We start from the raw sequence: 16,457 nt of genomic DNA on the forward strand, positions 1-16,457 counted from the left end.
CCAGAACCTTAGACACCAAGAACATGGTCCAGACCCTCTGAACAGAATCTTAGTTGCACTGGAAATAGTATCAAGACCCAACAAACGGGATCACAGCAAATGAAAAAGCTTCTGGCTGGGAAAGAAACCACCCACGGTGAAGATAGCCTACAGAAGAGAAAAACTTTCTTGCCAGCTCTTCCTTGGAAGTCTGCTATCTAGAATATATGAAGAACTCAAGAAAATGAGACCCTCCCAAAATAAGAGATCCAGCCCAAAAATGGGCAAGTGAAATGAACAGAGACTTCTCAGAAGTACAAAAGACTAAACAATTCATGAAAACATGTTCATCATCTCTGGCCATTAGAGAAACGCAAATTAAAACAGCATCAAGATTCCGTTCACTCCAGAAAGAACGGCTGTCATCAAGAATCAAGTATGAACAGGGCCGGGAATTTAGCTCAGTGGTTCTGCCGCCTGCTTTGCAAGCACAAGCTCCCAAGTTCAATCCCTGGTACCAAAAAAAAAAAAGAAAAGAATCAGTATGAACAAATGCTGGTGGGGCTGTGGGGAAAAAGGGAGCCTCCTACTTTGTTGGTGGGAATATAAACTAGTACAACCACCATGGAAATCAGTATGGAAATTCCTCAAAAAACTGGAACTAGAAATTCCATTGACCCAGCTGTTCCCAGTCTAGGTATCTTCTCAAAAGAGTTAGTGACATCATATCACAGTGAACCATGCACACCCATGTAATAGCTAAATCTTAGAAGCAGCCTATGCATCCATCAACATTTACACACAATGAAGTACTACTGTTATAAAGAAATGCAAACTCGAGTCATTTGTTAAAAAATGGATGCACCTGGAGACCATGTTAGGTGAGATAAATCAGAAACAGAAGATTAAATATCATGCAGTGTTTCTTACATGAGAAAACCAAATTATAGCTAAAGAGCAAAGTAAAAGATAGATAATCGGGAGGAGGGAGATGGGTCTTTATTAAATGGGGATAGGCTCAAGAGATGCAGGGAGAAGGGCAGGTGAGGAGGGGAAGGGAATGAAAAGAACAAACTGGGATGTGTCACGGACAAGTACTGATTCCACACAAGAAGTGTAACCATTATGCACTGCAAAGACGGACCCATAAAAAAATAAAAGAAGAATAAACACAAAAGGATACTCTATCCGGACAAAAAAGGGAAAACAAGGAACATACGTCCAGAATAAAACTTAAGGGAGAAATGCTAGATTTTCACTCTAGATTAAGAACTGGGAATGGAGTGCACTGAAGCACAGACTCTAGCAGAATCTTACGATGGTGCCACTACTACAGCCACCCTTCATAAGATGTTTTAAATTTTATATTTTCCTACTATTTCCTACTATTTTATATTTCCTACTAAGATCAATGAAGTATTTTCATTACTAAAGATTATAATTCAGTTATTGGTACTTAAATTGTTTTTAGTAATAAAGAAAATCAGGTTAAGTTATTTCTCTATTTGATTACTGCCTTCATATAATGTTACGTGTTGGACTTGAAGACAGAATGCTCTATAATTTTCATACTCTGTTTAAGTGAAAGATCTTTTTACAGTTTTTTGATTCTTTCATGTTGTGATGCAGAAGCAGTTTGTTTGGCACTGCTGCTCCCTGTGCGTCTGAGCCCGCCTCCCCATTTCCATCCGTGGCTTCCTCGTCTCTCCAGCCGGGCAGCCCAGCCCGCTCCTGCTCCTGGCGGCTGGCCCCGACATCAGTCTGTCTCTCCCCTTCCCAGCCTTCTCATGCACTTATGTCTATAGACACACTGACTGGTTGTGACTGCTCTAAAACACCAGCCATGCCGTCATTGTACATTCCACCTTTAACTCAGTGGTTTATCTGAACCCCTGGAACACAAAGAAACACACCACCCCCTACCATCTGACTGCAATGGATGTTTTAAATAAAGTCTGTTTGTCAAATAATTTTACAGACTTGAGAATAAAGAGAGAGTAAAAAGAAAAAAACCCTGACCTCCTAACAAATTTTCATAAAGGTTTATTTTTAGGTGTTTAGAGGCTTTGTCTTTTGCAGTGCTGGGGACTGAACCGAGGGCCTGTGTGCTCCAGGTGGGTGCTCTGGCCTGAGCTGCAGGCTCGGCCTCGACACGGCAATCTCCCACTTCCATTCCTTCTTACCTCACCTAGAATGGGCTACACAGTGCCTGGACTATACTCACACACACTGCGCTTCCAGTTTTACTACATCTCCAGCGAGTGCTCGTTTGTTAGCACTGGCTCTTTTCACACTTGCATCGACAGAGTTGGTGAATTCTGCGAAACTGCTGAAAGCTCTTGGTTTCTTGAAGAGAGCACAGCTACTGTCTGCTCCATAACTGCTAAACGTTTTCACTTTCAGGTTTATAAACACTAATTAGGATAATCCATCAAATGAGTGTTTGCATTTCTACACCATCGGCTTCCTTTCGATCCTCTGCCTGTCCACCTACACACAGTGACAAGTAGATATTGGTGAACAAATATAATGAAAGACAGGAAGCCATCACAAGTCCTCCTGCAGGACAAGCTGGCTCAGCTTCCGTCACCAAACAGCACAGGGCTGCCACACCTGACATCCACCTGGGTGGCAATGACCCGTTTAACTCTGCCCCAAATCCCCATTCACAGGCCCTTCTCATACCGTGTCTCTCCAGTCCTGGCCCCTGAACACCACCTCAGACTCTGTCTACATGACAGATCCACCATGCGGCCCTCTCTCTCTCCACTACATCTTCTGATGAACCTCGTCACTGTGAAATGCTGTCTCTGCTCTTTCGGGTAAGAAATGGAAATTCCTGAGATCTCAGCTGTCCCTCATGAATGTCAGAAGCAACTGACAAAGGTGACGCCTGCACTGCTCTCCTTCACCTCCCTGGAAGACTGTGACAGATGTTTTGAGAGACACAGTAAGAAAACAAAATGATGACGTGACAGCAATATAAGACAGTGAGTTTTACTCTCTTTTTAAAATGCAAAATAGTTCATTTTGTCTTTGTTCCTTGGAAGTCCTTTAAGAAACTGTACTTACAAACATTTTAAAAATCCACTACCTACTGGGTACTATCGGACACTCAAACATAACAGATACAGAGGACACTTAAATATAAAAAAGTACCAAGCAGAGAGGAAACAGATGTGGAAGAAGAATGAGCAGCAAAGCCCATCTACAGGGACCTCTGTCCCCGGCCGCGCTGGGCACCATCCAGGGTGATCTGCAGAGGCAGGGAGTGGCATTTCCATCTGCAGTTTTCTGAGGAGCCTCCCCCACTGATTTCTACAGTGGCTGCACCAGCCCGCACTCCCACCAGCAGTGGAGAAGGGCTCCTCTCTCCCCACAGCCCTGCCAGCATTTGTTATTAGTTGATTTCTTGACAATGGCCATTCCTTCTGGAGTAGGATGGAATCTGAGTTTAAGTTGCGTTTCTCTAATGACCAATGACAGTGAGTGTTTCTTCATGGATTTATTGGCTATTTGTACTTCTTTGAGTTCTGTCCCTTTTTATTTGCTCTTTTAATTTGGGGAGGGGTCTCATTAACCAGCTATGCCTCTTCTGAGTGTCTTCCCAAAAGAGTTAAAGACATCATATTACAGTGATCCATGCATATCTGGGTTTATAGCAGCACAACCCACAACAGCTAAACCTTGGATGTGACCTTTATGTCCATCACAGATGAATGGATAAGGAAAGTGTGGCATTTACACACCAGGGAATACTACCCTGCCGTAAAGAAGGATAAATCTGAGTCATTCACAGAAAAATGGATGGACCATGAGACCACAATGTGAACTGAAATCAGACAAAGATGGTTAAATATCACATGGTTTCTCTTATATGAAAAACTCAAAGTAGAAATAATTTAGGAGCAAATAAAGGACTGCAGGAAACAGAGAAATGGATTTTGTGGAGATGGAAGGGGTCCTGAGGATGGGGCATGGAAGAGAAGGGCAGGGAAAGAAAAGAGGATCAAGGTGCATATGTATATGTACCAACTCCCCGCAAGGAACACAGTATTTATTATATACCACAAACATACTAATAAGAAAGGGAAGGAAAATATGTGGTGAATGTTTAAACTTAAAAAATGTATTACAGCAAAGGACTCACTGCTATTAATCCCCCTCAGAATACTGCTCCTGGCTTTGAACATACTCATCCCATCAATCTTGCCACTTTCTGCAGCAGGTCTGGAGTCCTCTTTCATTAGGGTCTTTTCAAGGGGTCATCAAAAATACAGTGACTGCTGCCGAGCGCCATCCAACACGAGGCAGGCTTGTAAAAACCTGAAGCTGTGTCCCCATCCGCCTTATTCACTGAATTTGGCACCATGTGACTTCTGGCTCTTCCCCAAAGCCAAAATGACCATGACAGGTCAACAGAGTGAACCAATTTGGGACAGTGGTAGCTGAAACTAAAGACACTCAGAAAGTTGGCAAGGATGATGGGAAAGCGTTTCAAAGTGAGGGAGAGGATTATGAGGGGGATTCATGGCAATATGTCGTTTACTGAAATATATATATTTTGGTTTTCGGGGTTTTTGAAGGAGAGGTATGAGATTGAGCCCAGGGCCTCACAAATGCTAGGCAAGTCTTCCAACACTGTGCTACATTCCCAGCAATGTACTTTAACATTTTTAAAAAATATTTACTATTTTTCAATCACATTTTGTATATGCGTTTTTAGTCCTCAAGGTACGTCAGTGAGCTAAATGTTACCCTAATTTTTCTGAGATCCATCCATCCCTCCCTCCATCCCTCCCTCCATCATCCAAAATGCCCCAAGCTGGAGCTGAGACTCTGAGTTTGAACCGCCTCATGTTAACGTCCTCTGTGAAAAGGAGCACAAAGCATGCTGGGAGCTGGAGTCCAGTGGAGCATGGCAGGACGACTCAGGGCAGAAAGGGTCACAGAGATGGCCCATCACCTCGGTCCCTTCTTGCCTAATCAAGCTTTCATCACTGTATAGTTGCATAGGCTGTTAAGTGCTCCAGTCAAGCTAACCTATGAAAAGGGAGCTCAAAAATGTCACTCACGTCAACTTAGAAATTAAAGCACCTCGTTCACTCCAGTTAGTCACAACAAACATCTGTTTTGAACAAACTCAGAAACAGAAGCAAAAATGGAAATTTGCTATTTTTTAAATCAAGAGCTTAGTACATTTGAATAACTGCAATATTTTATCACAAAGAAACTAAAATTAATTGAATAATGACATTTTATCAGAAGCAAAGATAAAAGATAGGGATAAAAATATATTACCTGCAGTAATCTCCTTGCTTAGCAACCTTGGCCAGGGAGAAAATACAATCAATGGTTGCTAGGTGACGTACTGCTTTACACAGAGAGTGATAATGTTCACCAAAACTCCTGCAGAAATAGGCAACAACAACGCCGGAATGAGCAAGGTGACTGACTGTTCTTAGACCTAGAAAGGCTGTGCAACAAATGGTCACTTAATTAGCACAAAAAAGCCCAAACAGAAGGTGCAGGCACAGCTGAGAGGCAGGGGATGAGAACTGCATGGGACTGCCCTGCCTTGCAATACAATAATGCGACTACTGAGCCTGATGTTCTGTTTGGGATCAAATTATATAAATTTAAGACTTTCCATATAAAGACATCTCCTATTCATATTAGGTATTTTACCCGACCATGTAATTAATGCCAACGCAGCAATCGATTTCATGCACCTTTGACACCATTGAGCTACCCGATGGGTCAGTGAGCCTTCTGAAACACCCAAACCTTGAACCATGATTTCACCCTGTCCACTCTGTGAGACACTTCTCCAAGCCCAGCCTGGCCTGTCAGACACACCTGCCACTGCAGCCCGAATGTGTAGCCACAATTCTTGGCCTAGACTAGGTACTGTAAAAACTAATTGCTGAAGATGAGCAAGGGAAAAAAAAAAGTATTTTATTAACAATGCATAAAAAAAAAATCAAATTTTAGGTTTGTTTTTAAAAAGACAATGGTCATTGCCTCAAACCTTTCACTAATTAAAACTGTAATCCCTCATGATCTAAAAGTTTAAGACTTTTATTCAGAGTCTTACTCAGGAAAATGTATGGAGCTGGGTCATCTGTTTTTTTTATTTTTTGGTACCGGGGATCGAACTCGGGTCCTTGTGTTCTCAGGGCAGGCGGTGGAACCACTGAGCTAAATCCCCCACCCATGGGTCATCTGTTTTTGTCTGAATTATCTCACAGCTCTTGTCATGGTGTCAATGTATGCAATACTGCATACGTTGTGGACGTTTGTATATAATGATCAACTGTGGGTATTTAAAATACATATAATTATACTACAGAAAAGACCCAAAACTTTTTTAAATGCCTTGAATAAAATCTTTTGAAGAAAAGTGAAAATATATGACTGAGCTTAAATCCTTAGGATAATGATCCAGCTTCCAAGAGAGATAAAGAGACTGTTTAATTTAAAAAAAATTTTTTTTTAAATGGAGATGGTGAAAAATCACAAGTTCATCAAAAGACTAGAAAACGAGGGCATTTAATATTAACTAAGTTGACTGTAAACGAGGCCCAAGCAAAAAGCTGGCATGAAAACCACGTTTACCAACTAGAGACTCTGAGAGTACCTGCATCACCTCTTTATAATCGCCACCGCGGCAGGTCTGCATTACTAAAGTCCCACAGGGAGGCCAAAGGGATAAAGCAACTGGCTGAGGGTCTCGGGGAGGAAACAGAAGCGCCCAGATCCCAGCATCTCTGGTTTCCTTCACTGTGCCCAGAGTGCTGGACGGAACCCTGGCCTTACACAGTGAGACGCGCGCTCCAGCACTGACGCCAGCCCTGGCTCTCGAAGCTCCTGGTACCCCTCGCCTCGAGGTGACTCTGGACTCCAACCCTGCCTTTCCTTATCTTTGTACACAGGCAGAACCAAAACAGACATCAGATAAGTGGCCTGCTCTCTGGAGAACCTCACAATATACATGCCTTCATCCTTTTAAAGAGGGGAAGGACAGCATGCAGAAAGGAGGGAGGAGGACTGGGGTTACACCAAGCGCCTCCCCTAAACATGTTTCTCTTGCAGTGTGGGTTTAGAAACACTGGGATTTGGTGCATTCACTGCTGCTTGATGCACAGGTGTTCAGACTGCGTCCTACTGGAAAAGGGCATTGGCACACTCTTCTAGAATTCTATTTAAGTGATTTGTTTCTAAAGGATTCTGAAAACATTTTAAGTGTCCAACTATTTGTGTTAATTCTGTAAACTGGAAGAACCTACTCACAGCACACAGAGCAAAATGAACATCATTCACCTCTCTCTCACTGAATTAAAGTTCAACAAAACAAGCCGTATGAATCCCACAAAGGGCGTGAGGGTCTATGCAAGTCTCATGCCCAGGGACCTGTCCCTGCCATCCCCGGGTGCCACATGCGGAACCAAGGAGCCTCTCCAGGAGGCTGGTGGGGAGCATGCTCAAATCCCTGCTCCAGCTCGGGGTCTGGATCTGCCCCTCCTTCACCCTCAGCCTGTGCCCTACACGGTAGCCCCAAGATGACCACCAAGCATGCTCTCATGCTGGCCAGGAGCCATCACACACAGCAGTCCTGCCCTGCCTCCCGGAAGTGAGCACCAGAGGGGCTTTCTCCACCCTGTTCTCACTGTCATCCTCTTCAGCTTTGTACAAGCCGCCAAGACCCTAATCTGCTCCTCCCCAGGACTGGGCTAAAAGGAACTATCTGACGCTCTCCTGATTCCAGGACTGGACTGTGCAACACAGGTGTCGATGGGCTCTGCTCCAGTTAGTACAACAAACAAGCGAGGTGGGAGAGAGGAACTGTTTCCTGATATGACAAAAGGGGCAAAAGGGAAAACCTAACAGCCCCACATGAGGGGCAGATGGATGGTCATTTCAACTCCACACAGCTTTAGCATTTCTCAAAATAAAAAACTAAAAGGAAAACACATAGCATGTAAGAATGCAGAAAAAATTTAAAGGAGAATAGAAACAACAAATCCACATACAACTCTGCAAGAGACATGAAGTCTTTAAGAAGAAAAATAAAAAGCTTTTGCACAGCAAGAGAAACCACCAACCGAGTGAAGAGACAACCCACAGAGTGGGAAAAATTACCAGCTATTCATCAGAAAAAGGACTATTATCTAGAATATATAAAGAACTCAAAAGGGCAGAGGGGGTGAAGGGTGCACAGGTAATGGGGAAAAAAAAATAAGAACCAAGATCCATCATGTACAGGTACAAACACCCAGTGATAAATGTAAAAGAATTGTATACCTAAAATGTACCAATAAAAGAACTAAAATAAAAAAAAAGAACTCAAAACATCAGACCCCCCCCCCCAATTTAAAGACCCAATCCAAAAATGGGCATTTGAAATGAAAAGACACTTCTCGGCTGAAGAATTAGAAATGGCAAATAAACATATGAAAAAATGTTCAATATCACTGGTCATTCATGAGATGCAAATCTTAGCAAAACAATGCTGAGATTCCACCTCACCCCAGAAAGAATGGCTGCTATCAAGAAATCAACCAGTAACAAATGCTGGCAGGGCTGTGGGGAAAGAGGAACCCTGCTCCACTGCTGGTGGGAGCGTCGACTGGTGTGACCACTGTGGAAATCAGTATGGAGATACCTCAGAAAACTAGGATTAGAGGTCCCATTTGACCCAGCTATTCCCCTGCTGGGTATTTTCTGAAAAGAATTAAAAGAACCATACCACAGTGATATATGCGTACCCATGTTTGTAACGGCACAGTTAGAACAGCTAAATCTTGGAAACAGCCCAAATGCCCATCAATTGATGAGTGGATAAAGAAGATGTGTTTTTTTATATGATGGAGTACTACTCAGTCATAAAGAAGGGTGGACTTCAGACATTTACAGCTAAATAGATCCACCTTGAGACCATACTCTTAAATGAAATAAATGGGACACACAGGTGTAAATACCACATTGTTTCTGTGGTATGAGAAACCAAAAGTTTCATACCAGAAATAAGGACTAATATGTATGATAGATACTGGGAAATGGGAAATGGGAAGAAAATGTTCAAATGGGAAGGGGAACAAAGGAAGAGGGAGGGAGAAAAGAACCAAGGAACAAGAAAAAAAGTGAAAACAGAAGGAAAAAATGGAAACAAAGCTTTTGTACATAGGGTGGGGGGGTTACAGGGGAGGGAATGGGACAAAATAAAATTTATTTTTTAAAGAAGAAAAATAAGCAGGGTGTGGTGCATGCCTGAGATCCCAGCACTCAGGAGGCTGAGGGAGGAGAAATGCCTCAAATTTGAGGCCAGCCTGGACTACAAAGTGAGACTTTGTCTCAAAAAAAAAAAAAAAAAGAAAGAAAAGAATAAAAAGAGAGAGAGAAGAAAGGTAAATTCCATGGTGGAATTTCAAAAAGTGAGTCTACAGAACATCACTAGCTGCACAATGCTAGCATGGTGACAGTTACGTCTCTGTGGTCTCATCGGGGTCAAAGATGTGCTATGTCTCCGCGGATTAAAAGGCAGAGCCCAGAAGACAGCACCCTATGGTCTGGCAGCAGGGCACAAGCCATGATCTCTAACTCCGCCTTCTGGTGGAAACACTTTCCCGCCTACTTGTCAGGGTGAAAAGCCAGAGCGTGCTGCGGCCGGAACTCACTCCAGGAAGCGGAGCCACTCGGCGTTGCAGTCCAGGACCAGCTGCTCGCGGAGCTGCTGCAGGAGTCGGTAGCTCTCCACCACCAGGGGAGAGTGGAAGCGGCTCACAGCCTTCGTGCTGCGGAGGGAGAGAAAGCACCAACACGGAGTCAAGGGCAGGCCCGGCGGGCTGGGGCACAAGGAGAGCCGGCTGAGGGCAGCGCACACCCTCTAGCTGCTCTCACAGAACGGATCGGGCTGTTCAGGAGGCTTCCAGGCCACTGCAGACGCTCCTGACAGTGTGCAGAGGCAGAGGTCCACCTCCACATGCAGGCAGAGGCTTGGTAGTCTTTACACTTACATAGAACGCTTTTCTAAAAAATCAGAAGCAAATTCTCACAGCAGGCAACAAGCAGGGCAGTGGGAACACGGGCAAGGTCCTTACTTCTCACACTTTTATACTTTTCTGTACAACGATGGACTTCAGAGGGGAGGGAGAATGCAGAGCTGCACAGGGCACAGTAAGGCAGGCTGTGGGAGGCAGCAGCAAGACGGGGCTGCTCTGGACCAGCGCACGGGGAGCGGACAGTGAATGCAGGCCCAGGCCTCGACCTTGCCACTCCCAGCTCCTGTGACTGCAGGCACACAGAATGGACTGATGTGCATGTGTCCGTGCATGCACTTGTGTTACTAGGGGCTGAACTCAGGGCCTTGGCACGAAGCTACACCCCTAGGCCTTTGTTTTAAATTTTGGAAACGTGGTCTCAGTAAGTCACCAAATTGCTCAGGCTGAGCTTGAACTGGAGATCCTCCTGCCTCAGCCCCCTGAGAGCGCTGGGATTACAGGCGTGCACCCCCATGCCCACCAAGGGGCTATCCTCATCTGAAGAGTGGCGCCTGTCCCCTGGGACACACTGTCACGGTCGCCTGACTGGCTGAGGCACTGGTGCATTCAGAATCTAACCACGGCACCCAGCTCCACTGCCAGGCCTAATGGCCCAGGGCAGATTAAACATGGCCTGGATGGCCCCAGAGGGCACTGCTGTTCTCAGCCTCACATCGCCAAGTGCTCAGGAGAGCCCAGCACGCGTGCTGCCTTGCTGGTGGCTATCAGTGGCATCATCTAGCCCTCTGCACGTATTTATCACATTGGTCTGTTCTGGTGAAACTCATTTCTAGAGCTTCAGTCCCTGTCCTAGACAGACAGCCTCGACTGTCAGAATGTCACTGCAGGGAGCACCATTCATGTGGCTGCTGGATGGAGGACAGAGCAGACAGAGGACAGCAGGGTCTGAGGCTGTGGCAACGGGGAATAAATAGTTTCCTTTTCAATTAAAATGATTAATAATTCACACATCGCACCAGCATTTCCCACCGTCTGTAGCACAGTGCTCCTTCTGTAGCCAGCGCCTACTGGCATTCTGAGTGGAGGTAACATCTTCCCCTCTGGTCAGGCAGCTGTAACTAGGGTCCTAGCGACACTCGGGAGGATACAGTCACCCTGCACTTCTCTGGCATTATTTCCTCAGAGGGCTGCTAGCCGGGTGTGGTGGTGCGCACCTGTAATCCCACACTCAGGAGGCTGAGGCAGGAGGATTGTTGTGAGTTCAAGGCCAGCCTGAGCTACAGAGTGAGACTGTGTCTCAAAACAAACAAAAACAATCAAAGGGGCTGCTTTTGGAGATGAATGCCAACCAAGGAAAACAGACAGTCTCGCTGCGGTTCCCAAATTCTGTTTTGGATTAATTTATTTTCATCAATTCATGATGGAAGTTTAAATAGATGTAAAGAACTACTATGGCTATGTGCCGCAGAAAGAATGAAGAATGGAAGAAATGTAAAACGCAGTGAGGTAGAAAATGAAGTTTCAGCTTCTTCAAGGAAATGTCAGGTGCAGCATTCACCAAGAAGTTCAAGCAACCAAATTAATCTTTCTCTTTTTTTGGTACCAGGGATTCAACTGAGCTACATTCCCTGCCCTTTTCACCCGTTGCCAGGGTCTTGCTAAGGCACTGAATTGTCCAGGCCGGGCGCAAACTCGCCGTCCCCTGCACAGCCTCCCAGGCCTGAGATGACAGCTGTGCAGCACCACACCTGACCCAAACCAACCTTCCAGCTGAGCTCCCTCAGTGTTTCCCTTGTGCACTCTGAGCTGACAAGATAAAACAGTAAGCTACAAAAGAAGAAAAATGTATAAAAACGACACCTTTTTGAAAAATATTTAAAAATCAATGATAAAATAGCTTAAAATTTTTTCTTCGGTCAAAATGTCCCTAAGGAAATCAGGGGAGAAAAGCTGCTTTACCTCTGAACAAGCAGCTCTCTCAGCCGTGGCACACAGCTGCACACGTCACTGACCCTGCTGTACGAAATGGGCTGTCTGAACCTACCTTCCAACCTTCACCCAGTCAGGCGGTATGCACGACACAGCAGAGTTCTTTACTTCAATCATGAACTAGAACAAATAAATACAAATGAGCAGTCAGATATTCAATGGGTAGCCATTATTTTTCATTATAGTATAACAGTCAGGTAAATAGTCGAAGCATTCAAAATAAATCCGGCATTGTTCTTGGGAGAGTTTGTATGTCTTTAACAGCAAATTTGACTGATTATGATAAAGTACAATTTGTATTAAACAAAAGTTTATAATAAAGGATACAACTTAGAACTGTAATGTTTATAACATTGCTATGTGCTTACTAGGAATAGTGATTTTTTTCATTAATAGCCTGTTTTATTAGTATCCACTTATCTTAAGAATCCAATTACTCCATTCAAATTAAATTTCTAATGACAAAAAAAATTATTTTTTTTACCCACATTATGCTCCAGCTAACTGGTTTTGCATATGTTTTTCTTTTTTTTGTTACTGAGGATTGAACTCGGGACCTTTCGTTTGCGGGGCAGACAGCAAAACCACTGAGCTAGATCCCCGGCCCCCAAATTTTTCTTTTTGGTGGTACCGGGGATCAAACTCAGGACCTTGCACTTGTGAGGCAGGTGCAGTGCCACTGAGCTAAATCCCTGGCCCTCTACTGACAAAAATTTAAAATATTCAACTATAAAAAAGAATTTCAGCTATGACAGGTCACAGTAGTCTGTGATACAGGCCCTCTTCTGTTCCAAACAGAACAAGATTTTTTGCAACCGTTTTGTACAGGGAATCCAACTCTTCTCCAAGCGGCTCCACAGGGTAAGTTGTGACTGCTCCAGCTGCTGCCGAGGGAGCGGTTCCGCCCCTTTGTCCATCACCGCGTCCCTGCAGGCTTCTCACGTGGGCCAGGAAGCCAAAGGTACCGAGCTGCAAGGCTGTCGCTCAGTGCTGGGCGGCCGTGGGACGTCTTCTCACAACTCTCAGTCACCGTATGCACACGGTTCCGGGTATTTATGATGTCACACTAGGAATATCACCTGGCTATGAATTTCTTTTCCATTAATAGAACCACAGTAGCTTTTACGTTAGTTATGACAAGAATTAGTGGCTAATTTTACCAATTTGCATCTTTACCAAAAATTTCTGAATAAGGATGCCCCACGCACAGAGAAGCCCTGACGCACTCAGCTACACAGCTACGAGGGTGGGGACTACAGTTCCTTCGGACACAAAAAGTAACTGCAAAGCAGTCACTAAATAGGTATGACAGGTGAGAAAGATAAATCACGTTTACACTGCACTAAATAATTCGGCCACGTGAAGCCCCCCGGTGGGAGGCCGCCTCCGAGCTGCACCAGAGGCGAAGTGCACGACTCCAGCTCCGGCAAAGCCCACAGCGGGGGCAGGAAACAGGAACGGAATCACAGAATCGTTTTTGCATCCCAGATCCCTCTGGGGCCACCATCACTGGAGCAAGCCACCGGCACAGCCACCGCGGGGCGGAGGTGGACGAGGTCAGGAAGCCCAGGGACGGCCTGGCCACTCAAGCCCCAGGATCGCCTGCTGGGACACATGGCACCTACGGGTGCCCAGCCTCCAGCCCAAGACCTTCCCGCGAGGGCCACCCTCGAGCTTCCTCCTCGGCTACACTAGCTGTGTGCAGTGTGATGGAAAACCACCACGGAGAATGAGTGTTGAATAATAAATCAGAGGCCACGTTGCCAGGAGTCCCCTCACAGTCCTCCGCAGCTTCGTACACACTTATCCCGGGGTTCCTGCACTTGCTGCCGCAGCTCTGAAACTCTTTCCTTAGTGTCTTTGGTTGTGCTGTTCTGGCTGCCTCGTGTCCCAAATTGCTTATGTTTCTCTTCCATGGTCATTCTGAGCCAGAAGTTGCACGGCGCCAAAGTGGATGAGGACACAGCGTCATGTTTCTACGAGCTGCCGTTCCACTGGATGGAGCTCAGCAACAGCAGTCTCGTATTTTTGATCATATCCCATAAAGACTCTCAGGAAAGAGGACTTCCAGACCTGCTTGAGAAAGTGGCAAAGATCACAGGACACGTGTGCTGAAGACGAGAGGGAGGATTCTGAGGGGGATGTGTGGTAGTGTGCCTTTTAGTATAATTAATTTTTAAATTTTAAATATTTACTGTATATTTTGACCATAACATGTATAATAGGAAAATTTCTTTCTAGCTATTTTGTTTTGCAAAAAGGATGATCATCCAGGCCTTTTATACAAGCATTTTATTCCCAAAGAACACAAAATAACACTGAAAATTGCACACCACAGAAACCTTTGAGAGCTCTCCTAGCAACCTCCCTGCTCCCGTTCCTGACTTTGTTTCCGAGGTGTTAATGGCAGGCAGCTGCCTGGATGTGTCCTTTCCACTCCCCCCTGCTCCTCAAGGCCCATTCTGCCTGGTCAGGAGCGCAGCCGGCGGGGCCAGAGGCAGGGAGGCCGCGTCCTGCTTGCTCGCTCGCTCTCTGCTGGGCGCCTCCCAGCCGCAGCGCCTGCCTGGGTCTTCCCAGCCCCCCACTACCCTGCCTCCCCTCTGCCTCTCACCTCTTAAACATTTTCATGTATTTTTTACTTAGAAGATTTAACAAAGAATGTTTCCCATACTTTGAACACACAAAACAGATTTTTGGATATATGGCATGCTATGAAGTAATAAAACTTTTCCTAAAGATTATTCCCAGCATTTACTTCCCTTTCCTTTACAAACACCACTACTTATCAGTACTGCTCCAAGTACTGCCCCATGTCCACGTTTGGTTTAAGTTTGAGACAATTCTCTGTGGACATAAAGGATGACAGACACGGCCATGGAAGCAGTGAGCTATGGGAAATGACATAAATTTTTCTTTTATGAGTTTCTTCTTAGCCAGTACTTGCAGAGTCATCTCACAATAAGGCTTGGTATGCTAATGATATAGCAAAGCGAGAGCAGCTAAGATCCATGCTCTACACAGGAACGCGTCAGTTCAAGAAGGCTCAGACACTGTGACAGAAGTAAAATGTCAGAAGGGTCTAAAATACGAAGCATGCGTACACATTCAGTAAGAGCTTCCTCCCTTACTTCTCAGAGCAACCACACTTGACAGATCTGAGCTTAGCCTTTCATGTAACTCTAAATAATTTACCAAAACCTTTAGTCTGTTTTTAAAACAGAATCTGACTGGGCTGGAGATTTAGTTCAGGGGCATCGCAGCTGCCTTGCAAGTACAAGGTCCTGACTTCGATCCCCAGTACCAAAAAAAGAAAAAAGAAACAAAAAAAACACAATCTGACTACAGGAATTCTGAATATTTAGAATTATTTGGCATTTGAATGAACATAATCACTGTTTCTCAAAAAATTAAAAATAATATTGCATTAATGTAGCAGTAAAAATCTAGAGTAGGCAGTTAAACAAGAATGCATCCTACTGGTAATAACTAGAAAAATCTCTTTCTCAAACTCACCATCCTGACCTGCTTAGGGTGTAAAGAATAAAAAGATAACATCTTCCTTCCCAATGATCCATAAAACAATTACTTGATCTCCATTCTGGACTCTTCCTTGACCTTCAAGGCTACACTCCTAACAGATAACAAGTACTTACCAAGTCTTTGTCATTTTCTTCCATTTTTACTTAAAAGCTGCCAACTGAACCCAAGACTGTCTCCCTAACACTCAAGCTTTATTTTAGTTGGAACAATATAGACTCTGCCATGACTGGATTTTACTAGGTAAAATCCGTGGTGCTGATGGTTCCTGAGGTTGGTACAGACTGAGGGTTGGTCTGCCATGCTAGGGGCACGGCAGATCACAGTGGCACTGGCTGCTGACTTTGGGGAACTCAGCTATTGGCTCCTAACCCCGCTTCACTTCTCAGCAACACCGGAATGACCCATTTTATGTTGTACAAGAATGAAATAAGAAAATATGTGTAGAACACTAGCACCAAGCACTGCGTTAGTGGTGACCACGCCCCATCACTGCAGCGCATTCAGAGCACGGTACGATCAGAAAGCACTTCGGTGAGTTCAGCTTGGTCTCCTCAAAGTCGCCTAGCACAGAGGACCCCCACAGTCACCCCACACCTAGGTGGGAGAGCTGGCAGTTATGCCGAGCGCTTCCTAGCGCACCCCAGGCAGCCTCTTCCACTCTCTCCACTGTGGATACCAAAGCCACTATGGTCATCGGATTTTCACCACTGAGCCAGAGAGTGGAGCTCAGGTTACATTTTACTTCGCAATGTTATGACCACACAGTGAGATAAGAGATGCAATTAAATATCTGGTGTTTGGAAGATAAGACGCAAACACTGTCAAATCATGAAAATTACATAAATGTGGTCAGATCACTTTTTGTTATACAGAGCTCTAAGCGAAACTCATTTTATGAAATATCTGCCTGAGTACAACATCTTCACAATTTTAGTCCAGAACAAGTTA

General features: G+C 44.9%; 1 protein-coding gene across 6 annotated transcripts in view; it reads right to left on the reverse strand.

The window, feature by feature from the left end:
• Msh3 (mutS homolog 3) overlaps positions 1–16,457 on the reverse strand; it is a 119,353-nt gene that overhangs the window by 35,970 nt on the left and 66,926 nt on the right. For 5 of the 6 annotated variants that reach the window (XR_015438895.1, XR_015438896.1, XM_087180736.1 and 2 more), the window contains 3 exons: positions 12,025–12,089; positions 9,657–9,773; positions 5,281–5,388 (listed from right to left, as the gene is read on the reverse strand). Coding sequence is in view for 4 of the 6 variants with exons in the window: in XM_087180736.1 (XP_087036862.1) it covers positions 5,281–5,388; positions 9,657–9,773; positions 12,025–12,089 (290 nt within the window). In the remaining 2 variants the exon portion in view is untranslated. The remainder of the gene's footprint in view (positions 1–5,280; positions 5,389–9,656; positions 9,774–12,024; positions 12,090–16,457) is intronic. The other variant, XM_087180734.1, reaches the window with a different exon arrangement.

The sequence above is a fragment of the Heterocephalus glaber genome, unplaced genomic scaffold, assembly GCF_053883595.1.
Source record: "Heterocephalus glaber isolate CG9 unplaced genomic scaffold, H.glaber_assembly_v1.0 deba00001465, whole genome shotgun sequence".
NCBI lineage: Eukaryota > Metazoa > Chordata > Mammalia > Rodentia > Bathyergidae > Heterocephalus > Heterocephalus glaber.